A 27494-nucleotide genomic window follows, 5' to 3' on the forward strand; every position below is an offset into this window, starting at 1 on the left:
TTTGTTTTTCCATTAAGATTTACCGGATTATTTAAAATAAAGAAGCTTTCTGCAAATCAGGAAATATTCTGCAGGTGCACTGCAATAGTGGACTTTAAGTTTTTTCCTTCATTGCAGTTCAGTTAGAAAAACAGAATCATCCACCCACAGAATAGAGTAAAGCCGTTGCAAAAATGAAGGAATCAAAAGTGTATTTTGATATGAAAAAGACTGGCTGCTTTATTGTCATAGAACTGTTCTGTACAATTAACAGCAAATTCAAGAGCTTATGGTAAAATTGGGCTGTGACCCTCCTCCTTTGGTCTTACTGAGAGACAGTGTCCAGGCAGGCCAGCTACAACCACAGAAATTAAACCAAGTACCTGTAGATTTTACACCAACCCTGAAAGCCATTATTCGAACACATCTACATGCATATTTACACATATCAATTAGAAAAGACTATTTCTAAAGCTGATCCACCCTCATGTTAAAATGCTAATGGTGTTACAGTGATATTACATATAGCATTAATAACAGAGTAAAAGTAAGTTTTTAGTCAATTATTATATTTATTTGTCTGAGAGTTGAACCATCATTTCAGATAAAATGTACAAATGATGCTGTTAGGGTTGTGTGGGTCTGCTGCAGGACAATACATCTCAGTAGTGCTCAGCTATCCTCAGTCTTCACGGTCTACAGCAGAAGCCTGTCCTTCAGATGTCACACAGGCCAGTCATTTATTCCAGATTCCTGCAAAGACAGAAAATATAGATATTCAAGACAAGACATCATATTAAAAGAGGCTGGCAGTATGGCTAGTGTGGCACATAACCCCTGTGCCCAAGAAACTCTTATTCCTTATAACATATGGTGAAACCGAGGATTTGCTATATACAAGTAACAACCACTGGTAATGTGAAGTGGAAACGGTTGGGCAAGCATCTGCAAAAATAAGAACACTGTCAAACCTTGGATCCTGCTGAGTAACCAGGTTTCTCAGCGTTAATGCAAACGCAGGATACTGAATAGGAGCATAGCTGGAATATTGGTGATAGCCTGGACACTCATGTCCATGAAAACACATTGACTCACTACACAATAACAATACAATTCAATTACTCACCATAAAGGTCTTTGTTATTGTGCCTATATCCTCCCAGTCTCCTTCAGTTTGCCCACCAGATCTGCCACCGTCTCTACCTTCACCCCTGCCTGTCTCTGTGGGGGCTCGTCTACGCGCAGCTGTTCCAGTCGTGATGTCAGATCCACTCCTAAATCGGCAGGTTTCATGTTAACTATCTTCTTCTTCTTGGCTTTCTGCAGGTAAGAAACAACGATGTCAGAAAGGACAGTCAGAAAGATCATTTTCTGGGAAAAGCTTTCAAAATCTGAAACCTGAGAAAAAAATTACTACAACTAACTTCTGCTTAGACTTACAGGGCTATTTTTTGTCCCTTTCTGTTTTTATTGTCAATATCAAATTGACACTTAATCATATTTTGTCTGTTGTCTTTAACTTTTTTTGTTGTCAAGGTCACTGGTCGTCACTGTTCATTTCAGGGTTCATCTACCCTCCCATCTAGTGGTAAAAAGGGGAACTGCATATATTTTAGCAGATCAATGGTCCTTCAGAAAAGCTTTAATCTAAAAAGCCTGGTTCATCCTATTGACTAGTGGAGTTTCAAACAATCATTATTTTGACCATTTTTAAAAACGTGCTGATGTGGGCACTGGAAGTTTAGGTGTATAGAAATATAGTTTTCAATTGCAGACAATACATATACAACATAGGCTAAATTCTTTGGCGAAACAATGAATATCATCAAATAGAACCTCTCTCAGTCTCATTGTAACATGTTTTCTATGTATTGTATAGTGAATTTGTACATCGGTGCAAATCTAGAGTCCAGACTGTTCTAACACGACCTCCAAGATAAGATTTTACTTTCCTCATTATTTATAGGAAATTACTGAACGTGACTTATGAGCCTTGTACCGGTAATTTAATCCCATTTCCTAACGACCTACCATGATATTAGGGAGGGTGGCGTATCTCGGAGTGTTAAGTCGAAGATCAGCGGTGACCACTGCAGGTGTCTTTATCCTGATAGTCTCGAGGCCTCCATCAATCTCTCTCACCACTTTAACTTTGTCCCCCTCTATTGCCACTTCAGATGCAAAGGTCCCCTAAAAAATAAAGTTACAGTTTGGTGATAAAACCATGAACATAATAAAAGACACCAGGTAAATGAACTTCAACCTTATCTCTGCATGAGGCCTTCAGACCGGTATCAATTAGTGCAGGTATACCATATCGCTAATACTGACTCCAACTAGTTTCTGATCAATTTGATAAGATATTAGCGGTGGATACATTATGTAACCTTGTACTGACACTGGGAAAGAAAAACAGAAAGCACTACAATCACTGGATTTATCTTAGCATTATTTTAGTAGGACTATTTCAGGAAAAGGGTAAAACCATACCTGAGGCCAGTCTAATAGGGCTGCGGTCATCTGGCCTGTTTGATTGCAGTCATCATCGATGGCCTAACAAAGCAAACGTCATCAGTAAAATAACAATAGCGCGAGTAGCAGACCTTCTGTTCAGCTTCAAACAGGCCAACTTGGATATCCTGTAGTTTTTTGAAGATGTTTTGCCTCTCATCCATGGTCATCATGTGTTGTTTAGGCTGAACTAGGGTATACGTTTCTGGGAAGCGATCCAAGGACCGCTTTATATCCTCTTCTGTTCAGTGATGGCCTTTCAAGTTTACGGCTTCTTTTACTCCTTTTTCAAAACTATCTTTCCTCTCTGGCTAAAAGAGCCAGTTAGAACTGAACAAGCCTCTTGGATGAGAGCTGAAATGTATTCAAAAAAACAACAATAAAGTCCAGACCATAAGCTATTTTAAGTTCAAAAGAAGATTTCTTTGAGCTGGATGACTGAACATTTAGCAATACCAGTACCAGACAAGGAAGACATCACTATTTTTTATGTCAGGAAATACAGGCATGCAACTCGATTGAAATAATGATGGAACACCAAAGGAATATTTATTACTTGTTTGCCAAGGATGACTAGCTGAGCATCTTCTTTCTTGGCCAAAGCAGCCATGATTTTGGACACCTGCAGAGGTCCAAGGGTGTCATAATCTTTCCCAGATACTTCAACATGAATTCCACGGTCTGCTCCCATAGCAAGGGCGGTGCGGATGGTCTCCTAAGTAGGACAGGAAGATGGGTTAAAAGGAGGCACTGGCTCAAATCAATGATACCGATATGTGAAGTAAGATCTACAGCATAAATTTGTCACATAATATGATGAAGGATAATGTCGGGAAACAAGAAAAACTGCACTGTGGCCAAAACATCATTGTAACAAATCTCTGAAAACATTTTAGTAAAGAAAACAACGTGCGTTGTTCTGACAGTTACTTGAACGCTGATGCTTCCTGTAATTTTCAAATTCCTGTAATTTTCTACTTACCTGATATCTACTGTTATGATTGAGTTGGCAAATCACTTCTTTTAAGCGTGATTCACCACAATTACATTGCCACTATTTTGAAGTATCATTCTGCGAAACCATTCTAAAAATGTGGAGATCTCCTCCTCACAAGCAAAGCAGAGTCTGGCACACGTGCACTTACCTGTGCCTGCTGTGGCCCGCAGCTGACAGCAACAACCTCTTTAATAAGCTTCTTCTCCTTCAGCTTGACTGCTTCCTCCACAGCGATCTCACAGAAGGGGTTCATCGAGTGTTTCACGCCATCAGTCACCACGCCTGTATTGTCCGGCTTCACGCGAATCTAAAGAGCAAAACAGCCGGACAGTCACTACAGGAATGTTGGATGAATAACACGCAAATGTGGGAGAAAAGCTCTCAATTATAAAAGCAGGTTTGAACAGGGACCCTGTAAATATTAAATTACTTTATGTCCTCAGAGGTGGCCAAGGATAAAAGCCGAGAGAAAGATATAAATTGTACTTTAATAAAGAAGTGGAGCCTCTATAAACAAATCACAGGTGATGGAAGACTCAGCCTGATGTGGAAACATTGTTTAAAGTACAATTATGAGGCACAAAGTTGCACTATAATGGCAACACTGGGGTCAGAAAGCAGCTGTGTTACTATTGAGCAATGACAGGTTAGACCCTGCTTCTACCAGCTGCAGCAGGTGTGTTCTTGGTTTGGTGCCCACCTTGGTCAAAAAACAAACAGAATACTAATTTTACAATAAATGCATGCATGACTCGCGTAAGACCTTCATTTAAGTCCTCGTTCATTGAAGTGTGCGTGCAGTGAACCTCGGAACACAAGGTGGAAAGCAAATGGGAGTCAATGGGTTACACAACCCCAACTACATCAGCTATTTCTTTGCATGGATTGTGCCACGTTAAGAACTTATAATGCACAGTATATGATAAATACGTAATATAGAGCGATTGCATGGTTTCTGGCACATAGTGGACATTTATCTGTCATAATTCGGCAAATGTCCCTTAGCCAGGTGGTACAGGGCTAAGAGTTATCACAAAGTAAAATACGATAAGAGTGGCAGCGACACAACCTTAATACACTACACAACTGCAGGGAGATCCTACCTTAACAGCGTAATCAATTACACGCTTAACGCCAACGAGAACGCGGCCAGACATTGTGAATGAAGCGTCCAACCAAAGGAGCACAGTTGGTAAAGAGTCACCGCTGTGAACCTTCAACAAGGAGAGACCGGAATTGTTTCAGGGTGATTCCAAAGCAGGAAGTCGTGGGGGCCGCCCACCGTGACAGCCAATGAGAGCCTGGCAGACGGCAGCGTTCTCAGTCATGGTTCGTCGAGTCGCCCGGACGTCGTTGTTAAACTCAACGCAAAAAGCGCTCTTGCGCGGAAGGCCGGCAGTGACCTTTTCAATTTTCAATGGATTTGTGCATGTGAGAAAGTACTACAGGTAGATGGAACTCAAAATATTTCGATCAAAGCGATGTGGATCATAGGCAAATTTCACTATGTATCTCTCATCTTGATTCTCCAAATCCTAGTCCATAATCTGCTACCTCAAACAACAATGTTTTCACCAACTCTCACTGTCGAACAGTGTGAAGTCATATAAGTGCTCAATTAGGACTTAATATAAACTTCCTCAATACAATTTTATGAAATTGGTCAAACTATAAGTATAGATAAACGAACAGAACGAGTACATCGGTGTCTCTGCTGTATATGTGCCGTACGAAGAAACGTTCCGCCTTATGTAGGACAAAGTTCACGTCAAACAGACCAGTTTGAAGGGCAATTTTTTACTGTCAACTAAGATTCAACACCTTGTATTTAATATATTAAAAATATATCTTTTCAATATTTAAATTCACATAAATACATAAATATATACATATATATTTCAATGTGAACAAATAATGGATGTTGACTTTCTTGTAAAAAATCGTACATTGTTTCTAAATTGAAACAAACTCTACGAAATGTTGTATTTTATTTTTGGCCGCAAAATTGTCTCTGAACAGGTTTTTTTTCTCGGGGAGTTGCAAATAGTTCAGCGTCACAGCTGTGAGCTTAGTCAGATATCGCACAGTGGCAGCAGCGGACACCATTTTGACTTCGACGCCGAGCTTTACCTCACGTGTCCTGGGCTGTCTCTCTCACATGACCTGAGTGTTTGTTCCCGTGATCAACACTTCCATCTCCGTCTGTGACACCGAATATCACTTTTATTCTAACACTGATGGATATGCTTGAACAGAGTCTGGACAACGCAAGGTAACGCCGTCGCCAAGATGGCTAACACAGACAAGCTATATCCAACATTCCATATATGATAGCTAGTTTAAGACGCTAACCGAGGCCTGACCTAAAAAAAAAACAGTTTTCTACACAAAATCAAACCCGTTGCAGGAGTTTAGCTTTTAAAGAAAACTGTAGATCTCGAAATGTAAAAGTCGTCACATTCGATTTTCCAGTTAAAACCACTATCTGGCTTGTCATAATGTGCCAGCTCCAACTAATATAACAGCTAAGATAGCGTAAGCTAGCCATTAAAACAAATGATTAACAGGCGCACAACAAAGCCCGAATATCACCAATGTCATTTCTAATATTGAGTCTACAGCTGTGCATCTTTTTGTCGTGCTGCTAATATTTATGAAATATTGATTATTTACTGCTGTTTGTGGCGTTTTAAAAGATTATTTGTAACATTTACTTTGCAGTCAAGATAAGCAAGAAGAGGTTGTGCAGACTAATGAAGGTAAGAATAAGGTGCACTTTTCCAAAACCTGTGCATTAGTGATGCTTATATGTGCATAGTTCCAACTGATAAAAATCATGCAAACTGCAGCCTTTCTGCCTTTGGCAACGTTGTACACAGTTTATTTACTTTTTTTTTTACTTGCTACCCAAACTTTGGCGTTGGATACATTTTTGTAGGTTTTTCCTCCCTTTCTCTCCTCACATCTGCCTTTTGTGCTCCTTTTACCTTGGAGACGGTACAGGACAAGAGCAGACACCCGTCACAATAGCCAGTGTTCAACAAGCTGCAGCATTCAGTGACCATAATATACAGTATCAGTTTCGTACAGAGGGTGGTCAGGTACGTAATAAATGAATGTAAATGTCTCCTTTTTATTAATAATTTAAATAAAATCTTGATTTTTTTTTTTGCTTGGTTCCTGGATGTGTGTCCTGTATTGAGCTGAAAACATAGTTTAGGTATAAAGTGGGGAAAATAGCTCAAGGGGTGTTTGAGCTTTTCATTTGCAATTGACCTCACATTTCCTGTTATTTGAGTCTGATGTTTGATCTCTTCTGCATGACGTCCTTAGTTTCTTCATTTATTGTCTTGTGTTTAATCTAGTGTTTTTACTGCTACCTCAGCATGCAGTGTGTTTGTGGCGTTGTACAGTTAACGCAGGTACTTTTCAAGATGTTTGACTAGCAAGGAGAAATTAATGGCAAAATAGGTACATCTTGTGACTTTGATTTCCTCAAAGTCTGAGTCCCAAGATTGGTGGCATTTGTAAAGTGTTTGCACCCCATATTTATGGGTTGTCCACATCACTGGTGACCAGCAATAAAGCGACAATATAAAAATTATTCAGTAAAGTAGTAAAAAGGAGTATTACTAATAAAAACAGAATTTAATTAGAACAAATAAAATTCTTATTTTTATTATTTACACTGGCCCTAATCAAGCAAGTGATCCATGTGGTTCAGATCAAGTCGGTGTGAGAATAAAGTTGTAAGTATGACAAAATAAATAAGGGTGCCAAAATTACTGATCCATGTGGCTAATCTGGCATAAACAGGGTAGCGTGAGTAATCATGTGATTGCAGTCTTGTCTAGGATTGGCATGGGACCGCTGTCACATGTCAGTCAGGAGGAGTGTCACATGATGAGTGAATACAAATGCTGTTTCTTGGAACAAACAAGTGCATTTTCCTGCCTTTTTCAAATTTAATCAAGCACATTCTGGTGCATAAGCATATTACAACCCACAAAATGTGCCTCTGCTTTAGAATGTGCCTCAAGTGAGATACATGCAATACTGAGATTGGGACACTAGCCTTCTCTTAGTTGGGGCAGCAGATATGATAAACAAATCTACAAACAAGGTAAGGCTTCCCAACATGTTTCTTTGCTATCAGGAGTGTAAATTTTGTGGAAAAACTGTAATGAGAAGTGGGTCTTTTATCCTAATTGTCTTGAAAGTGGGTCCCTCTCTCCCTTCCTTCAGGTGACATATCGTCTTGTCCAGGTGACGGATCAGTCCCTCGAAGGAAGAGATGACGGGGGAGGAGCAGTGAGCGTGGTCTCCTCAGCTGCTTTCAGCGGCGCTCCTCAAGCCGTGGCTCAAGTGAGAGAACAACCTTATCTGATCAGCAACCATCTTCATTTTTATTACAGATAATCCCAGAGATAAAATTCACACGGGTAGGATTGTATCTCCCAGAAATGAAAATGCATGTTTTTCAAGTTAAAGGTGTTGTCTCTAAGATCATGTTGCTCATCCCACAACACTAATGATAATAAATCAGGAAATAAAACAGTTGTAGATTAATTTATGTTTTCTAGCCAAATATAGTATTTGCTAATCACAGGTGCACCTATTTCCCCCTCCCTTTATCCCAGACAACGCTGCTACTTCCTAGGGGCTTTAAATGGGAAACCAGATTTGAGTTTGACAGAGAATGAATGTGTTTACATGCTGTGACTGATCCGCTGCTACTCGTTCAAGAACTACTCGATCTCTCTTATCTGTCACAGGCTGTGATCCAGAACCCTTTCACTAATGGAGGGAGCCCAGCGGGTGAGACAGTAGGAGGAGAGACGCGCTTTGCTTACTTCCCCGCAACTGCTGTGAGCGACGGGACGGTGTCGGTGCAGGCTGCCTCGGATCCCACTCTCACACAGGCAGGTCAGACTCTGTTCTCTTGCTTCACTTGTGTTAAACACCGGCATGAAATTAAATCAGTGGTCTTTTCAAATGCCAAGCAAGAATGTGCTGAGTACTCCAGTCATTTCTGCCAACAGTTGCTAAACCACAGTCAGTGCAGCTTTGGTCTGTGTGTAGAAAAACATTGTGCAATAGCTAAAATGTTCCTGTTAACATTGCATTAGTACATGAAACTTATCATTTTTGATTCGTAAAACATCATTTGAGTGATGCAGCAGCCACAGCGTCAGCTTCATATAATCGTGCAGATTTATTTTCACTTTTGATTTTTTTTAAGACATTTTATGTCATGCTGTTTACTTGTTGCATATCACATGTCATCATACTTGGGTTCTCTTCCTCTTCACTGCCATGTGTTGTCATCTTGCGTGATAATTGTCCTCATGGTTGTTTGGTGCTGGTCAAGAGGAAGGAAGCGTTTCAACAGACTATTCCTCCTTAAGAGCTCTTTTAAAGACACCTGCTATCACACTCTTTATGTTGTGGTTCCTGTCAGGACACCGATTAGCAGTTGCAAAAGCAAATTATTGAGGTTCTCTGATACTTGACTATGGTACCATGGAATTTGTTCTGCATCATATAATGCTTGTACTTCGTGTCCCAGGTATTGTGGTATTTTTTTAGATCTCCGTTTTCACTCGGTGATTTGGTAGCCACTGCATGAAATTAAATTTCCAGTAATTTATTGGTTTCTAACCCCTCACTGTTTTTTGATATCACTGATTTCACAGAAATGGTTTCGGTGCAAAGACAAATGACGGTTGGGTACCTAGCCGAGGCTTCCCTGTGTCCTTTTTATTAATTTAGCTCATAATGACCAGAAGTTTGAATAAATCATGATAATAAACGTTGCTATGAATCATCCATTAGAGCAGTTATTCACGTATACTGCCAAAACCTGGGTTACAAGAGCCGTTGCACTTCACCCTGCATTTTCTGCTTTTATGTTACAGTATATGCGCCACTTAATTTGTTTATTTGTTGGGGAGTTTAAAGCTGTTATTGGCTTCTGCTTCCAGTGAAAGAGAAGGAAGGTCACAAGACTTTGCTTCAGTGTATGAAGGGGAAGTGACTCGCTGTGTTTTTTGAGCCTGGACACAGTTTCTGCAGGCTTGATGGAGCAGGTGAAGCATCACATGAGCCGAGCATCAGGTAGTTTACGGAGATTTGTTAACAAGCCACAAGACTGAAACCAGGGTGGGGGTTTACCTAAATATGGACTAATATTTAAATTCCCCCTTTATTATATATATTCTGTAAAAATTACATACCAGGGAGAAAAGTGATTTTCCTGTTTGTGTTTTAATTGTTTAATTGTTGTTTAATTTAATTGTTAAAAAAAGAGACAAAGTCAGTGTGAATGCAGAGAGTAGGACAGTGTCCCAGTGTGCCAGTGATTCCACTGTGGCATGCCAGTAGTGGCCCTCGTGTACGTAGTACAAGCTGACTTGTGTCCAACAACTCTTGAAACACTGGCTGAAGTCATCTATGAAGGACTCTGTCGAATGGCCTGTGTGCATGGCTCTGTGAATCCTACATTTTATTCTTCTGTGTGACCATCTCACTGAACAGATATGAACAGATAACGCAGGTTATCTGTCTTGTTTTTTTGATTCTATACATGTTTAATGTTTAATTTTAATGGTGAGTAAACTCTAAATTGTCAATGTGATGTTTACTCCCTTGTGTCGTCCTGTCCACAGGTCAGTTTTATGTAATGATGACCCCGCCTGATGTCATCCAAGCAGGCACACCACGCAGCATTGCCCCACGCACGCAGCCTTACCCAGCGTGAGTATCGGTCTTTGAAAGAAGCAGATGAAATTAATACTGCAGTATGAGACGCAGCATTTTCTGTTCAACCCCTGCATAGGCTTAGTAAAACATTCTCGTTACACCCTAATACGCCACTTGGTCCAGGTTAGTTATTGCGTTGTAGTTGTGGACACACTTTCAGATTTGAAGGTCAAAACTGATTGAATTTTGTCTGGCTGATTACTTTTTAATTTTATTTCTCCCCGGCCACTCACTACCATTACCTAATATTAATTATGTTCAGATAGGACATTCTGATGGTACAATAACAAAATAAATATCATAGCTGTCAACACCACGATTAAATATGCACTTTTTGATTTGCTATTATTTTCATTGTGATTATAAACCCTAACTTTTTATAAAATATTATTGAGGGCAGTTGAATAAAGGGACAATTGCTTGCTGAAGTAGAGCAATTTTAAATCAATGGTTACTTTTTTAGCACATCCAGGCAGAACTGTCCTTCATTTTTAGAAACCCCTTCTTTCTTTTGAGTGTTATTTAGGCCTAAAAATCTCCCACCATGCAACATTATAATCACGCATCAAACAGGATTCATCTCAGACCGTCTCCTACTGTTAGCCACAGGCTGGTGATTGGTGTTATTAAGATAATCAGCAGGCTCACCTGAGCTAACGGAACTGAATCTTTGGTTTGAGTCTTGATAATTGCCTGAATAAAGCCCCTCTCTGACCTGCTACAGCTACTGCTTATTCACAAAAGCAGTTTGAACTGGCTATATTTCAGAGGTCATTCAAGTGCAGAGGCAAACAATGAATAGAGTTTTGTTGATTAAAGTCTAGGTAAAAGTGTTTGCTGGTTATGTTACTTGAAATCAACTCCTGGTCTCCAGAGTAAAATGAAGTAACAAAACCAAAGACACCTTCGTATATAGATAAATAACGTCAGTTAATGTGTGAATACAGGCAACAGCACCTGAGTTGCTTCCATCCTTAAGGTAGCACAACAAGTTGGGCAAGGAAGTAGTTATATGATAGTTTAATTATATTAAAAAAAACAAGTGAAACCGGCAAAATCTGTAGAGCTGCCTCATGACATGATAAATGAAGGATCGCACATGAAAGGATGCTTATATCTGTCTACTTTATTTGCAGGTTGCATCATACACAGTCGTATGTGCACCTTAAATTCGACAGCCAGTTTACCATTGTCACGTAGCTCCACTCTCACAGCGCACCACTGCTTTTCAGCTAGGAACGAGGAGCAAGCTCCGTTGTGGTGTCGCTCTGCACCTCCACCTGATCAAAGCAAACTATTTCATCGTCTTTCCATTTGTGTATTATGCCTGTTTCTATTTATTTCTTCCCGCATGAATAATTCATCATGTTTGGCATAAGGCTCCGAGTTTTATTGAAGTATAACCTAATGAACAGTGACATTATCATTGACGTGTAAGTAAAATGAGTATAAACTTCACCACTCTATCTGCCGTTCGCAGAGATGAAAACGGGCTCCTGCAGCATGAAAGTTTGAGCTGGTGAGGACAGTTTCCACATTTCTCCCACACTCCCTTTAATTATGCCTATATATATATCTATATATATAGATCAACCACAATTCAAAGAGCCCCACCTGATAAGTTCCCAGTGATTCTCCCCACTCTTGATGTGTGAGGCTAATAGCATTTCATCACTGTGCCTTCAGATGAACTTTCACTAAATGTTATAGCTCCATTGCAATTTCTAAATTAGGTATCCTTCCTCGACAAACTAATGGTTCGCTCCATAATTTGATGTTGGTATTGTTTTTAAGGTGTTCTTTGTCATAGTAGGTTGTGTTCTCGTTGCAGATGTTTTAGAAGTTTGACCAGAGTTTAGTTTTCAGTTTAACCAGATTTACATTGTAAATTTTTTTGTTCTTTTCCACTTAATAGTAGCTGTTAACTCTTTGTCAGGGATCCATTTTTACACATCTTCAAGAAAATAGTAAATCAGAGGAGGTGTGCCCCCTGGTATAATTCACATATCAGGACCCTCAAGCAGAAAGCGTGCAGACTAGAAAGGAAGTGGCATTCTTGTAAAATAGACAGCTATCATGTAGCCTGGAAAGACTGTCTGTTAGTTTACAAAAAGGCCCTTCGTAGAGCTAGAACAGCTTATTTCTCTTCTTTAATTGAGGAAAATAAGAACAACCCCAGGTTTCTTTTCAGCACTGTGGCCAAATTAACTAAGAGTCACAGTGTTTTAGATCCACGTATCCCTTCTTCCCTTAGTGGTGAAGACTTCATGAGCTTCTTCACTGATAAAGTTCTAGCTATCAGAGAGAAAGCTAACCAGGCCATCCCAACAACTGGACCATCACCAGATGTGCCGACTGTGGGAACATACAGGTTCTCCAACGAGCCCTTAAACTCCTTCAGCCCTATATATTTTTCTGAGGCGTCTTCGCTAATTCAGAAATCCAAGTCGACCACGTGTCTTTTAGATCCCATCCCAACACACCTGTTGAAGGATGTTTTACCATTGATAGGCAGTTCTATCCTGGACCAGATCAATGGTTCTTTTGTGACAGGTTATGGACCCAGGTCCTACAAGGTGGCAGTGATTAAGCCGTTGCTTAAAAAACCATCACTGGATCCTGATGTCTTAGCAAATTACAGGCCGATATCGAACCTTCCTTTTATCTCTAAAGTTCTTGAGAAGGTTGTGGTGACTCAGTTACTGGAGCACCTGCAGAGAAACAGCCTGTTTGAGATGTTTCAGTCAGGCTTTAGAGCTCATCACAGCACAGAAACATCACTTCTTAAGGTTACTAATGATCTTCTTATAGCTTCAGATCATGGACTGGTCTCTATGCTGGTTCTGCTGGACCTCAGTGCTGCTTTTGATACAGTTGATGACAGCATCCTGTTACAGAGGCTGGAACATGTGATTGGGATTAAAGGGACAGCACTAGACTGGTTTAGATCATATTTATCTGATAGATACCAGTTTGCCCATGTCCATGGTGTTCCCTCCTCATACAGTAGGGTTAGCCATGGAGTTCCTCAAGATTCTGTACTTGGACCAATCCTTTTCACCTTGTACATGCTTCCCTTAGGGAACATTATTCGACAGCATGGGATAAATTTTCATTGTTATGCTGATGACACTCAGCTTTATTTATCCATGAAACCAGGGGAGACAGAGAAGTTAGTGAAGCTCCAGACCTGTCTTAAAGACATAAATTCCTGGATGTCTTCAAATGTCCTCCTCCTTAACTCAGGGAAAACTGAGGTCATGGTCCTGAACCTCTCAGGGATAGATTAGATCACATGATCACTCTAGATGGTATCTTATTAACATCTAGTCTCTCTGTGAGGAATCTAGGAGTAACTTTTGACCGAAATCTCTCCTTCAACTCACATATTAAAACAGTCTCTAGAAGTGCCTTTTTTCACTTGAGGAACATCACAAAGATCAGGAAGCTACTGACGCGGCAGGATGCTGAAAAGTTAGTCCATGCATTTGTTACTTCCAGGCTGGACTATTGTTATCCTTTATTATCAGGGTGTCCAAACAACTCTTTAAGAAGCCTCCAGTTGATCCAAAATGCTGCTGCCAGAGTTCTGACAGGTATTGACAAAAGAGATCACATAACAACTGTACTGGCGTCTCTTCATTGGCTGCCCGTTAAATTTAGAATAATTTTTAAAACCCTTCTTTTAACCTACAAGGTCCTCAGAGGCCTAGCTTTATCCTACCTGGAGGAGCTAGTGATACCTTACCAGCCCAATAGACCGCTCCGCTCTCAGAATGCTGGTCTACTTGTGGTTCCCAGAGTCTCTTGGAGTAGAATGGGGGGCCGAGCATTTAGCTACCAGGCCCCCCTGCTGTGGAACCAGCTCCCTGTCCAGGTACGGGAGGCTGACTCCATCGCTCCTTTTAAGATTAGGCTTAAAACCTACCTCTTTGAAAAAGCTTATTGTTACTAATTCTGTATTTCCAGTTATTATCATAGACAGACAAACTATCATACTTAGGGGGTCGTCTAATCATTAGGTTAACATCTTAGTGATGCTGCTATAGGCCGAGGCTGCCGGGGTCCAGAAACATGATCACCTGACAGGCCTCTGTCACCCCACTGGGTCATGGTTTCCTCTTCCCTCCTCTCCTCTCCTCTCCTCTCCTCTCCTCTCCTCTCCTCTCCTCTCCTCTCCTCTCCTCTCCTCTCCTCTCCTCTCCTCTCCTCTCCTCTCCTCTCCTCTCCTCATCAAGTAGACTAGTAATGCTTTTTCCTGTGTAGTTTTTCTTCCCCCCCCCCCTTCTGTATCCATTTACAGGTATCGCCGCCTTCAGAGCTGTATCCTGACCTCTGACCCCGCTGACCCACTCAACCAGCAGCTTATTCAATTCAATTTAATTCAATATAATGTATTTTTGTATGTATATTCTATGCTCTATGCCTCTCCTCTCCTCTCCTCTCCTCTCCTCTCCTCTCCTCTCCTCTCCTCTCCTCTCCTCTCCTCTCCTCTCCTCTCCTCTCCTCTCCTCTCCCCTCCCCTCCCCTCTCCCCTCCCCTCTCTCCTCTCTCCTCTCTCTACCCAGCCGGCCATCAGCAGGAGGGTCCCCCTACATGAGCCTGGTCCTGCTCAAAGTTTCTTCCTGTTAAAGGGGAGTTTTTCCTTGCCACCTTGTCTGGGGTTAGGCCCTGGGATTCTGGAAAGGGCCTTGAAACAATTCTGATTGTAAAAGACGCTATATAAATAAAGATTGATTGATTGATTGATTCAAAGTGCGGTAACACAGCAGCTTCTGGCATCACTACAAGACCCAGTTATGTTGAATGCAACATGTTTGCTGATGGCAAATTCTAAGGCGAGCTGAGTAGGAAGGAAGCGGCAACACAGGTCTCTTTTTGTTTTTTGTCTGCCTTTGAGGAAAATATCAGGGCCATGTTTTCACTTCAGCCCCTCATCTTTCTCTCTTTTGATAATTTAATAAAGGACTACTCAAAACCAATGAGTAAAGGACTTCAGGCTGGGTTTGTCTTCTGCAAATGCTCTAGATTTATCCCAGGAGCCCTTTGGTGAGCGAGGCCTCTGAGTCTGTACGTTTAGAGATTCATACAGTCATCCACATTTATTTTTTCGTACTCCGAAGAGCCATTTTGGACAGAATCCAATATACAGCTGAAATCCCATTAAGATGTGTTCAGATATGAGAGAGTGCAGCTTGGCTTGGGTGACTATCTCAGACAGATATGAGCTGTCAAGTTTTGTTGCTTGGGTCACAAATTCTCAGAATTAAGATGTGTCAAAGGGGGACATAGAAGAAACAAGCAGCAGCAAGTGAAAAGGAATTCGTCTGGACTGGCTTCTGTAGCAAAGACAATTTTTTAATTGATTGATTTACATGAAATAGTGTGAGTAAAATAGTGTGACATGGGCTTGTTTGAAATATTTCCTATGTAATTATGAGTGCATTATTGGTCTGTCTTAGCGGGTGGTTGCAGGAGTCTCTCTTAATTACCAGAATACCACAGGAAAGACACAAAGACAGGAGACAGTCGTGCCATTAGCTGTAGTTCAGACTGGCGCAGACAGAATTTGCTTTTTAACAGTGTTGTGATTTTAGAGCATAATAAATCTGAGCGTTCCCTTTGGGCAACACCTGGGAGACGGTTTTAGCATCCCAATCAAAGAGTCTAGCTTGAGGTCACAGAGGATCTCTCCCCATCCTTGCAAATAATACCAGGAAAACCAAGGGTGCAAAAATAATTACAAGCACAGGATAAAATGAACTTACATGCTCTGTTTGGTTTGGTTCTGGATTGTCACACAGCCAGAAATTAAATATGAGGTGTAAAAACAACGCTAATTTCCACTTTGTCTGCAGGAAAATGGATGGACCAAGGACACCTAGAGATGAAAGGAGAAGAGCGCAGCATAATGAAGGTGAGCAATTGGCTGATTTTTGAGGAAAATAGAAGTAGGAACCAGCACTAATTACTGCTGGGTAAACTACCTAGTGCATATGTGGTTCACTTTATTACAATACATTGTGAAACCGTGCTAAGATAGAATAACTAATCAGTGCTTGCTTGGATGTTTGTGATTATTTTTCAAATAATGGACAGAATAGTGGTGTGGTTTGTGGTTTGCGTCCCCCCTTGTCATCACTTCAACCAGTCTTCTTCAGTAACCTCGTATTTGGTTATGGGGATTTCTTTGCCCATTCCCAGTTCACAGAGGCTTAAGGAACAGTTGACATGTGCAGACCAACTTTGAGTCTTGCCACAACATTTCAGTTTGACTGTCTGTACTTTGGGACATTCCAGGGTACCAATTCTCATTCTCTGAAGCAATTCCCCTTGTAGATTTTGTGGGATGCTTTGAGTCGGTGTCTATTTGCATCATCTGCTTCCATCCCATCTCCAACTCTCTGAGTTCTGGTCAAGAATGTGTGGGTTAATATGGAATTTCCCAGGCAGGAAAGCAGCCCAGACATGTCTTGATATTGCCGTGTTTTTTTTTTTTGTATGATGATTCTGATTCTGATCAAATAATTGTCATCAGTCCAGAGAACGGAATTCCAGAAGAACTCTGCTTTCTCCCCTACCTGAGGGTTGTGGTTCCTGTAGAAACCCTCCTATAAATGTCATGGCTAGCCAGCTTTGTCTAAATTTTGAGGTACCCACACCGATCCCAGATGCTTCAGCTCAGCTCTGCAATGCTCTAATGGTGATGATCGTTGCTGTTATGTCGAAGGCCTTCCATTTGTAATTAAAGAAAGTTCTGTCAGTGGATGAATAGTGCAGCAATCCTTTTGGAGATTATCATAGATTGCCTTGACCTGACTGATGCGATCTCACCCTCTTCCCTAATATCCTCAGATATCTCCTTTTTTCTAACATTTCGATCCTTGTGAAACTCCTGCGGTTCATTTGGTTCCCCTCTCTTTTAATTAGTGTTGGCGGAAGCCTTTCCCAATGGCTTCTCATTCCACTGGTCCACTTATATAATTCCTCGAGCACCCAAATGTGTTTCTAATCAAGACTGTTGCCTTCTTGACTTCACCAATTCAGTTTGATTTCATGCAGTTTTTAGGCTACGTAAACATATACATGCAATTGCTAAACCAATCTGACTATTCACATACAAAGCCTGGTTAAGATCAAAAGGAAAATCATGGTAAAAATCACAAACATTTCAACTGTTTTGTTCACATTAAGCAGCGGTGGTGGGTCCAGTTCGGCCGCTAGAGGCTGCTGTTGAGCTGTGAAATGGGCAGGATTAATGACGCCATCACTGACATAACTTATCTTAAAAAGAAAAGCCCGTCATTCTAAATGATGGTTATGTTCTTACATAGACAAACAAAATACCTTTTACATTTAAAAAAAAAAAAACAACTTTCTAAATCATCAGTTGAGAGGAGACGAAGAGACAAGATCAACAACTGGATTGTCACACTTTCCAAGATCATCCCAGACTGCAATATGGACAGCACTAAAACTGGAGCAGTAAGCATTTTTCCCTCATCTGCACACTGGTAACTTTGTGTTTATTCAACTGTAACTTTTCAATTCTGTTCACCTAGAGTAAAGGAGGCATCCTATCGAAAGCGTGCGACTACATTCGGGAGCTGAGACAGAACAACCAGAGACTGCAAGAGAGTCTTAAAGAAGTGGAGAGGATACAAATAGACAATGAGTTATGCAGACAGCAGGTACATTAAATTAAATTTTCAGGATGTTCGTGGAGCTGGCCAGGACTGGTAGGTTTAAAATCATCACAGCCCGGAATAGATACATTTACATCAAAGTTCAATGCAGCATCCTTTTGCCTGAGCCTCAGGAATGTTGAATCATCTAAAGTTTTATGCAGCTTCTTTTTTTCCAAAGACAGTCTCACTGCGACTTCATACTTAACAGCTGATCATCGCAGCCTGAAAAAGAGAATCAAAACATAGGCACTCACCTAGTGTCACCTGAAATCAGCATTGTGGAAGTAATATACTCCAGAGTTCTGTGAGAACTCAATGTATGATAATGCTCAAGAAAGTACTGTGAAGTCTTAGAACTCAGGGGCCCACCACGTTCTCTCTTTGATTCCCAGGCCTGCGAGGTGCTTGGCAGTATATTCACAAGGTTAACGTTTTTATATCTTTTCCTCAAGTTCTCAGTAAGGAACCAGGGAATTCCAGATTCACTCAAGTGGAATGGAGCAAAAATGATAGCGCTGATTTGATGATTACATTGGTTATTGGGCGGGGCTGTCTTTAAGAGGGGCCGCACATCGCACCAGATGTATACATTACACTCAGCCGGCACTTGCAAGACAGGCATAAAATTTTGCTTTTTGAAATTTCAACAAAAGAGTCAACATCATGGAGATGACGAGATGTTTAACTAGCTTTTGTTTTTCTGCAGATCGAAGAGCTTAAGAATGAAAACGCGCTGCTTCGAGCCCAACTCCAGCAGCACGGCATCGAGATAGTCGGAGAGACACCGCCCCAGTAAACTAGAGACAAAACTAAAGGGTGACCGGCGCCATCGGCGCGACGAGGAAAAGAAGGCGAGATCACAAAAAACGGACTGCTGATGAATCAGTTTCTTTTCCTCATCTGGGTTCCTAGGTGGTGCTTCCCTCACCAGCCAACTGTGGCTGGACTTGACTGGTCCAATCCTCTTGAGATAACCACCCATTACAGCTCTGTAGAAATGTGCTTCAAGAAAAGACAGCCCCTCCTAACCTTCAGAGTGCTTTAATGCTAGTAGCATTCTTCCAAACTCTGCTTTTGTTTTGTATTTATAGAGCTTCATTCATGGATTATGGTTGACTTTTGTTTTTTTGTTTTTTTTCCATCTGCGGTTTTATTTCTCCAAATTATCCTTTTTTTCTTAGTTGATGCTTTTACTCGATATTTTTTCTGTATTAATGTTGTTTTTAGCTGCTTTAATTTATTAGTCTTCTTGCTGAAAGAGAATTTAATGGAGACCAGTTACACTGATTTGGATGGTTTGGAAGGCGCTGCTTACCGAGACCCAAAGATAAGTGACAGTTTTGCTGATCCCCTTTTCTGGGCTGTTTTATGTATATATCCATTTTGAATACCAACTTTTTTTTTTTTTTTTAAATAACTATAGCAGATTCTTTTGGACAGTAAGCAATCAATAACTCATTAACGCTATGCTGGCCTTTCGTCAAGAGGTGTGCAATCTTAGAGTTTGGTTTGAAATATAAGGTATACTTGAATAGTTGTATTTGCTTGACCAGGAAACGACATCCCATACAAGGTTTAATGAATTCCCAATTGAAATGAACAAACAATGAGAGCGCAAATAGTTCAAATTCCAACTTTTGCCCAACTAGTCGTTCCACCATCCTTTTGGTTATTTTGGATTTACCAGCATCTTACTCCATGTAAGAATCATCCCCACATGTTTCATTTGAAGCGATTTGCTCTATTTTGGTAGACTTCAACTGGAGCTCCTTGCACAAGATGTAAGGAGGCACTGTGGGGAGCGGCACTCAGAGACACAGGAATACTGAGCTGCACTCCTTATTTGAGCACAACTCGTTCTCCATGAGAAGCGAGAGTACTTGGAAGGTTGGAAACTTGGAATTTGTTTTTTTTCCACCTACTCAGGCAACAATAATTTAACTTTAACTGGCTGTGCAAACACCATGAGTCAATATTAACACTGTTGACGATTTTGTGAATGAATATACATGTTGCAATTTTTGTATTGCTTTGGGCGCGATAAAATGGAACAGAGATATCAAGAATTTCAAAGACTCTCATTAAAACATGATTGCTTCTTCCTGTGTCAACATCTCAGGATCCAGCAAAGCAAAATCAACAGTCAGACCCCTGGCAAAACCAGAAAAACTATCATATTTAAATATCTCAGTTGCAAGTTAACAGCCTGTGCTTTGAAAGTGCTGTTCTGCTTTTGTTTTTCCAGTTACATTCAGGCCCGATGGTACGAGTGTCTGATCTATCAAAATGAGTCTCCGAGCCACAACTGAACTGAATGATGGATGTTTTTCTCCCTTTTTTTTTTTTAACGCTTCAGCAAGAGCTGAGTAAATTTGACTGTGTCGACATGAATAATTCTAAGATAATGGAAAATGGGCGTTCACAAATGAAAGGTCAATTCTGGCTAATTAATTTTTCCCTGTGTTTATTTTTTTTAAATGCCAAAAGAGGAAAAAAAAGATTTTTTTGTTTTGTTTTTTCTGTAGCAGCCTCACTCTTCTCAGGTTAGATTGTAAGATCTCTTTTCTTAATAAAATGGTGGAAAATTGAACTTCCACCAGCTAATACCTTTTGTGGACTTGCTCTATTGTGGATCATGGGCAGAGCCAAAGATCTCCATCTTATTAGTGCGCTTGTTTGTGTCTTAATTACAAGCAGAACATGTCACAAAATTACATGATACACACTGGACACACACTGAACCGCAGCAGTCTGTTATTGTCCATACATACAGATAGGGTGGAAATTGATTATACAGATAAAAGTAGGTCAGGGAAATTGCAGGATGTATTAAAACAAACTCTCCTAACTGCACAGAGGAAGTGGGTCAGAAAAGAAAACAGCTTGACCAATTAAATATTCTCTTATCCCATATTCTCTTATTCCATACTGAATTTTATAAGATTTCTGGGTTTTTACTGGCCGACAGGATTGATGTTTGAGCAAAAGGTAAATGTACATTAGTACCACATGAAAAATGGCTAATTTGAGTTTTGATTTAAACGTTACTGAGCAACACTGAGTTGAAACTCTCAGCAAGAATCGGAATGCTTTTATTTATGTCAGAATTAAAGAGTTAGAACTGTGTAAAATTCTGGCCTAAAAGAATATTTAAGTGTCCCCAATACGCTAATTAAAAAAAAAACCTAAAAACTTTCCTTAGAGACTGCCATTGAATACTACAATTTAATTGTCCAACAGATTAATCTATAGGAATTATAAATCTGATTCCTCCATTTTGCATTATTCATTATAGCCTAACTAGTCCACTTCCCTTTTGGGTATTCTTGGATGCTCAGCCTTTCCACAGGATTCATTTTTGGAATTCTGCATGTGGATGCATCATTTAAACTAGAGATTTGGAAGATTACACAAACGCGTGGACCTGGAGACGACCTCTGCATACGTTCATCAAGTTGATTGATCAACACTCGGGTAAAATTAAAGGCACTAAGTAGCTGCAACACACTGAGGGCACCTTGGGTGAGAAAGATCAATGATGGATCAAAGGCGCCTCTAAGCCCTGGTAAGACTCAGTTTGACTCTGCAGGTCGACACATTTAAGCATTTCAATTAAAAGTGGGGGGGGGGGATAGATGGAGGATCCACCATCCTGATAATCTGGTGCATCCACACAAACGTGGTTTGTGTTACTCATTATTCTGATGCCAGATGTGGGGAAAATGTGCCTCAAGTCGGTCCCCACCGCCCTCCCCGTCATTAAAACACACACAGTCAGACAGGCGTCTGTGTGTCCCGAGCTTTGTTTAAAGTGACTGATCTCTGATCCCACGTACCTGGCCACTGACTGATAGTGATATGTAATCTACAGTATGTCTGTCTCATCAGGAGAAAGTCATGCCGTGACCAAATAAACCCAGTTCTAAAAGTGAACACATCAAACATTCTCTAGAAAGGCCTTTTTTCACTTGCGAAACATTGCAAAGATTAGGAAAGTATTCACCCGCATAAGAAACGTAGTCCCGCATTTGTTCCTTCCAGCCTGGAGAAGCAGCTGATCCAAAATGCTGCAGCCAGAGTTCTGACAGGTCTTGACAGCAGAGATCACATGACTCCTGTAGTGGCTCCTCTTCATTGGCTGCCCATTAAATCTAGACAAGTTTTTAAAATTCTTCTGACCTCCAAGGTCATCAGAGGTCAAGCTCCATCCTACCTGGAGGAGCTAGTGACACCCTTTAATCTCAACAGATCGCTCTGCTCTCAGGTTTACTTGTGGTCTCAGCGGCTGCACGTGTCTAATGCATTCCTTTCAGAATAAGTTATCTTTTTCCTAAATAAAAGACATGTAAGACGCACATTACCGTAACTATAATTTACTTTATCCGGCTGTCCATGACCTTTTCTGAATGGGTCCCAAAGTGGGCCGTGAGAACCACTGCTTGAGACTTCATTAGTCCTCAGAGAGGGAATTCACTGTTCTTTTTACTGCACGCACATAATGCTAAAGGATTACGCACATTATTATGCACAGAAACGGCGCATGCCCGTGCAATCTCTGAGGGAGAGGTGTCAGAATCGCTAACCTGCTCTGGAGAGGTGCACTCTGGTGTCTTGCCCAAGGGCACCTCAGCGGGGCTCCGGAAATGTATAAGCACCTCTCATGCTACCAGCCCACTTTGAGGTTTTTGGATCTGCACGTGTTCCAGACCTAGACAGCTGTGTACGTAATGAAAAATTCATTTGAAGCAAATATAAATATTGTACTTGAGGCACATTTTGGGTCTGCATCACAAATAGAAGAGCATCAGCTCAACATTATCTTTATTTTAGAAGCATTTTCCTCAGAACTGTATTTAAAAAAAACAAAAAAAACCCAACTACAGCTAATCGTAATAACTATAACTACAAATCCTTGAATAGTTGTGCAGGAATGTAAAAATATTGAAGGTAGAATGGTCACACCTTCAGTCTTCAAGTCTATGCAGTTAGCCACAATTTAAAAATTATTGTCATCATTTTAGTATCTGATCAAATGTAAAATACAGCTGCAATCTCTCCTCTGGGTCCTGAATAATGGTTTGAATAATGGCTAATGTGTTTCTGTAGAACATTATGTTAGAACTGAAATGTCACCACTTTGTCATTCAACACTTTTAGACATTTCCGCAAAAAATTTATCACAGAAAGGGCAAGTGTGTCGGAATAATGTTGAGCTCATGGGTTTTAGGAGGTAGATTACGTCCTATCAGTTCATTAACTAACTGTTGAAGGTTATATGACTCAAGTAGTGCCAAATTTATAACGACGTCTAAAAAATGCATGAATTGAAATATTACACTTGGACTTTATATGTGTTTTATGTACACTTAGCAAATCCCATACCCTGAATGAATAATACATCTAAGGCTAAATTTAATGTACAAAAAAGCTATGGAGCATAGTATATTATATATGATCTGTATAATCTATAGTTCAATTAATTCTTGACTGATATAAACCTTTCAGGATCTATTGTATATTATTATATATATTTTAGACACTGGGAAATTCCAGGGATTTCACCCTACCTGGGGAATCACCCGGACTTTCCTCAACTTGTGTCCAAACTATTTTACTTTTTTGGTCTTGCAGCAGGTAGCAGGAGTGACTGGGGAGGGGTTAAAGTGGGCGAAATCGGGAAAGTGAGCAGAGCGTGATGATGAAACAGGGACAGATGGGGGCAATGCCCTTGAACAGGAGGAAAAAGGTAAAGTGGCGCCTGCAGAGGTGAATCTGCCCGCCATTCTGGTGCCTTATTTTGTTTGACCAGAAGATTCCTGCTGATAGACTTGGCGGCTTTTTGGAAACCTGCTGGACACACAAACAAGGAAAAACATTGATTTGCTTTGATTTGAAGGTTTTTATTCACAACAGATTTAGAGCAATTCTTATAAACTAGCAAAAGCTTAAAAAAATCAAACAGCTAAATGATGAAGTGTCATATTCGCATTTATTATAAGCTGTGTCATAATTCAAATGATATTTAAGAACATGTTGATGATGCACAGATATGAAATGACCCAAGGTCATGCAAACACACATACACACACACACACACAGATAAAAGCAACAGGCTTTTCATGTATTAGAAATGTTATGTTGCGACAGACCACAGCCATTGATTGTGATGTGTGAGTGTGACTACATGTATGGGCACCCTGAGGACACACACAGGCCAGCGGGGTTATCAGTGAACAAGACAGACTGACGCAGCCGGCCAGCAGCATGTTTTTCTGTAATTCTCTAAGGACAAGTTGGATTGTTTGCGTAATTGCCCCACTGTCTCCATAGCTGCAGTGCCGTTATTGGACTTAGTTTTATCATTAGTTGGACTACCTTAAGCTACTTTATTAACAGGGAAAACATTAATGTTGATTTTAAACTTGATAAGTTGTGGGTCCCTCATTAATAAAGGTTTTAGTTTTTTAAATGTTGGGGCGGAAAATTGATAATAATTGACCTTTTGTTTGTCTTTTAGCAATTTTGTTGAAGAGTCCACATAAAACTTAAAAAAAAATTATGAACTCAAAAAGTCTTCAGATTCAATTGTATTAATATCTATGTAATGTATTTGTAGGAAAACAACTTGGTTGTTAAATGAAAAGATTATTTGATCCTGGCTACATTCCACTCCTCTCAATGGGATTTAAATTTATTCAACTGCAGGTTCTAGTGTATTATGCAAAAACTGAATGTGTTGAAAATGAGGGCCTAATTATTCCATTTGCGAGCTTGTAATTACATCCTTTAGACTATGCAATGGATATTCCACAGAGAATCCCTCTGCTCACTGAGTGATTTCCAGGGTCAAAGCGAGTGCAGCCCAGTCAGCTGTGGTGTGCTTGAGCCAGGCAGTCTTGGCCTTTTCTGTGGGAATCTTCATGTCCCAATTTGTTTCAGGAAAAGTCATATTTCAGTTGAGTCTCTCCAAATATGAAGTGCTCAAAAAGTCAAAGCAGAATTGAAAAAAAGCAGCGGTGCCCGTGTGTTCACGTGTGGAATTATGTATCCTTTCTCTGGAAAAGGCATTTCATTTAAATGAAATGAAATAATTTCTTAGTTGATTTGATACACTTAAATAAATAATAATTAAAAAACAAAACAAAAAAAACCTAGATTGGCGATGTTCCATCAGGGAGACGAGAAATGAGGAGGCCCAAATTTCCCCTGACGGAGTTAGCTAACTGCTGCCAGGAATGGGCTGGGCCTCCCACAGCGATGAGGCAACAGTGAGCGCGGCTGCCTATAAATACCAGAGCAGCCTCCGTTGTCAGACATCACACAGCAGAAGGACTCCCAGCGGACGAGGGTCACCCAAAAAAAACTGCAGAACCTCACTCGCCCAGGAAAACGCCAACCATCACTGAAGAGGACGCTGGTCTGACACCCATGAGAGAAAAGAGCCATCAGGCCTAATTACTAAAAGGATCTAACAATAAACACATAAACATCCCCCTCTAAATGAAGGCATCCAGCATTGCAGTTGCAGTGACACTCGTGCTCGCCTTTATTTGCATTCTGGGGAGCTCTGCCAGCCCATTCACCAGGGTAAGACTTTAACTTAAACTCACTTCATTTGCTTATTAGCTGTAAATGTTTTGTCAGAATGGCTCCTAAACGTGCATAATTCATTAACAGGTGCAGGAGTTGGAGGAGGCAGAGAGCAAAGACACTCCAGTTGTGGCACATCAAGAAATGTCAATGGACTCGTGGATGGTATGTTCAATTGACTGCAAGAATTAAGCCAATTACCATCAGCAAATTAAAATTTAAGTGGATGTGTTTTCCCTGCGGAGTCTCCCAGTGTTCTCATCACACGAGGAGGGGATAAACACAAGTGTGGCTTTAACTCTGTTTCCCACCCGCTCTCATTCAGATGCCGAATCACAGCAGGCAGAAGCGTCAGAGTCACCTCTCCTTGTGCACCTTGTGCTGCAACTGCTGCAAGGGCAACAAAGGCTGCGGGTTCTGCTGCAGGTTCTGAGGAGTCCTGTCGCATAATCATGGGTTCTGAAAGACCACAAGGAATGGCCCAGTCATTAAATCTTTCTCCAGTGTATTGTCTGTGAAACACAACATTTTAAAAACTCTTTTTTATTGATTCGTGACGAGTGAAAAGCTACGTACCTCTTTGTATTTATTGTGTTTTTTCATATGCTGACTTTTATAAGTTCAAAGATCTGTATTTTTTTCTAAAATGAATGCAGATGTAAGTGCTATCTAAATGAAGTTTGACGACTTCATATTAATAAATAAACATTTCTGAAGCAGCTGCAGATGTTACAGTTATTCTAGAAAGGAAAGAAACGTCTACCATGTAGGTCTAAACTAAATATTTTTTTCCGTATGGAGACTGGGGACATATATGTATATCTATATATGTTGAGATATAACATCAATTATGATTTTTTGTTTAAAAGTATCATATTATATTCCTGTTTGAATTTTAGGAGAATTGGTTACACTGGGGGACACTATTTTTGGTGAGATAGGTCTGCTTTTTTTTTTTTTTAAATATAGGATCCCCTATAGTTTAAAGTATCCCCTCTAAGATATTGAAAGTTCTGACCTATTGAGAGCTGCACACACGTTTCACTGCACAGTCGCAACTGTGACTGAAACAACCACGAAGTTGCCACGTAGCTGTAGAGGAGTCCACTTGTAATCAGCTGACAGATCTCACTATAGCTAATCAGTGGAATTTTGCTTATCTGGAAAAAAAACTTGATGTGCTAGAAAAAACTGACTGCACTTTTGGAACCACCATGCCAATTTTAGTTTTAATCAGCATAAAAATCTAACTCAACAGAGCTTTTTTTTTTAATTGTCCCCCAGTGTTATTGTGATTAGCATCATTGTGTTTATCACATTGTTTAAAAGGGTGTCAGCTGCAAAGAAGAAATCCAAAGTGTTAGGAGGTATGTGGGATGGTGAGGTTTTTTTTGGGGGGGGGGGGGTCTTTGAGAGGAACAAGATCAGATAAGGGAAAGGAATGTGTTAAGAAAGAGTATTGTTAGCAGGAGTTGACCCCAGGCTGTGGTACAAATACAATTGAATAAGAATGATTGAGGCTCTTCCTCATGAACGATTCGCAGTGCTCAGAGACCTGTGGCAAGACCCCAGAAGCTTCTGTTTGACATTTCATTATTCTATTATAAATACAAATTAAGTATTTAATTGATTCAGAATTGATTGTTTGTCTATTCGTTCCTGAGAAAATGAATGGTGCGAGGAATGTGTAAGTTAAGAAAATTTCCTCAACAATATATACATATATACACACACACATATAGGGAGAGAGAGAGAGAGAGAAAGAAAGGGAGAGAGAGAGAGAGAGTTTCAGTTGAGGAAATATCAAGCAACATCTTTGATTGTAACTTTTACCTATAATTTCCTATTCCTGCTGGCCAGAGAGTATGGGCTGCTTGGTGTCTTATTAGGTTCCACTGCATTTTATTTACATTTGGGACTTTGCATGTTCAGTTAGGTTACTTAATGTAAAGAAAAGTATATGTTTA

General features: G+C 40.4%; 3 protein-coding genes across 9 annotated transcripts; 2 read left to right on the forward strand and 1 right to left on the reverse strand.

The window, feature by feature from the left end:
- Positions 1 to 191: 191 nt before the first annotated feature.
- Positions 192 to 4749, reverse strand: LOC101062466 (electron transfer flavoprotein subunit beta). The gene is made up of 7 exons (XM_003965631.3): positions 4591 to 4749; positions 3636 to 3794; positions 3047 to 3205; positions 2470 to 2532; positions 2011 to 2169; positions 1106 to 1299; positions 192 to 732 (listed from the first exon to the last, which is right to left on the reverse strand). Exons 1-6 carry the CDS (start codon positions 4642 to 4644, stop codon positions 1129 to 1131), a joined length of 765 nt encoding a protein of 254 aa, XP_003965680.1. The 5' UTR covers positions 4645 to 4749; the 3' UTR covers positions 192 to 732; positions 1106 to 1128.
- A 757-nt stretch (positions 4750 to 5506) lies between these two features.
- Positions 5507 to 20548, forward strand: LOC101066260 (upstream stimulatory factor 2-like). Of its 7 annotated transcripts, none has more exons than XM_011605034.2 (11): positions 5507 to 5759; positions 6209 to 6246; positions 6482 to 6588; positions 7754 to 7852; positions 8263 to 8413; positions 10156 to 10243; positions 11730 to 11768; positions 16108 to 16166; positions 17640 to 17734; positions 17812 to 17940; positions 18644 to 20548. In XM_011605034.2, exons 1-11 carry the CDS (start codon positions 5725 to 5727, stop codon positions 18731 to 18733), a joined length of 930 nt encoding a protein of 309 aa, XP_011603336.1. In that variant the 5' UTR covers positions 5507 to 5724; the 3' UTR covers positions 18734 to 20548. The 7 variants fall into 7 exon arrangements, with proteins under 7 accessions (XP_011603336.1, XP_003965696.2, XP_029694273.1 ...); XM_003965647.3 differs by having other exon boundaries at positions 5515 to 5759; positions 7733 to 7852; XM_029838413.1 differs by lacking the exon at positions 11730 to 11768 and having other exon boundaries at positions 5519 to 5759; positions 7733 to 7852.
- Positions 20549 to 25231: 4683 nt separating this feature from the next.
- LOC101062687 (hepcidin) lies at positions 25232 to 26248 on the forward strand. The gene is made up of 3 exons (XM_003965632.3): positions 25232 to 25524; positions 25615 to 25692; positions 25853 to 26248. The coding sequence occupies exons 1-3, from the start codon at positions 25438 to 25440 to the stop codon at positions 25958 to 25960; spliced, it is 273 nt and encodes a 90-aa protein (XP_003965681.1). The 5' UTR covers positions 25232 to 25437; the 3' UTR covers positions 25961 to 26248.
- Positions 26249 to 27494: the final 1246 nt, after the last annotated feature.

The sequence above is a fragment of the Takifugu rubripes genome, chromosome 7 (genome assembly GCF_901000725.2).
Source record: "Takifugu rubripes chromosome 7, fTakRub1.2, whole genome shotgun sequence".
NCBI classification, from domain to species: Eukaryota; Metazoa; Chordata; class Actinopteri; order Tetraodontiformes; family Tetraodontidae; genus Takifugu; species Takifugu rubripes.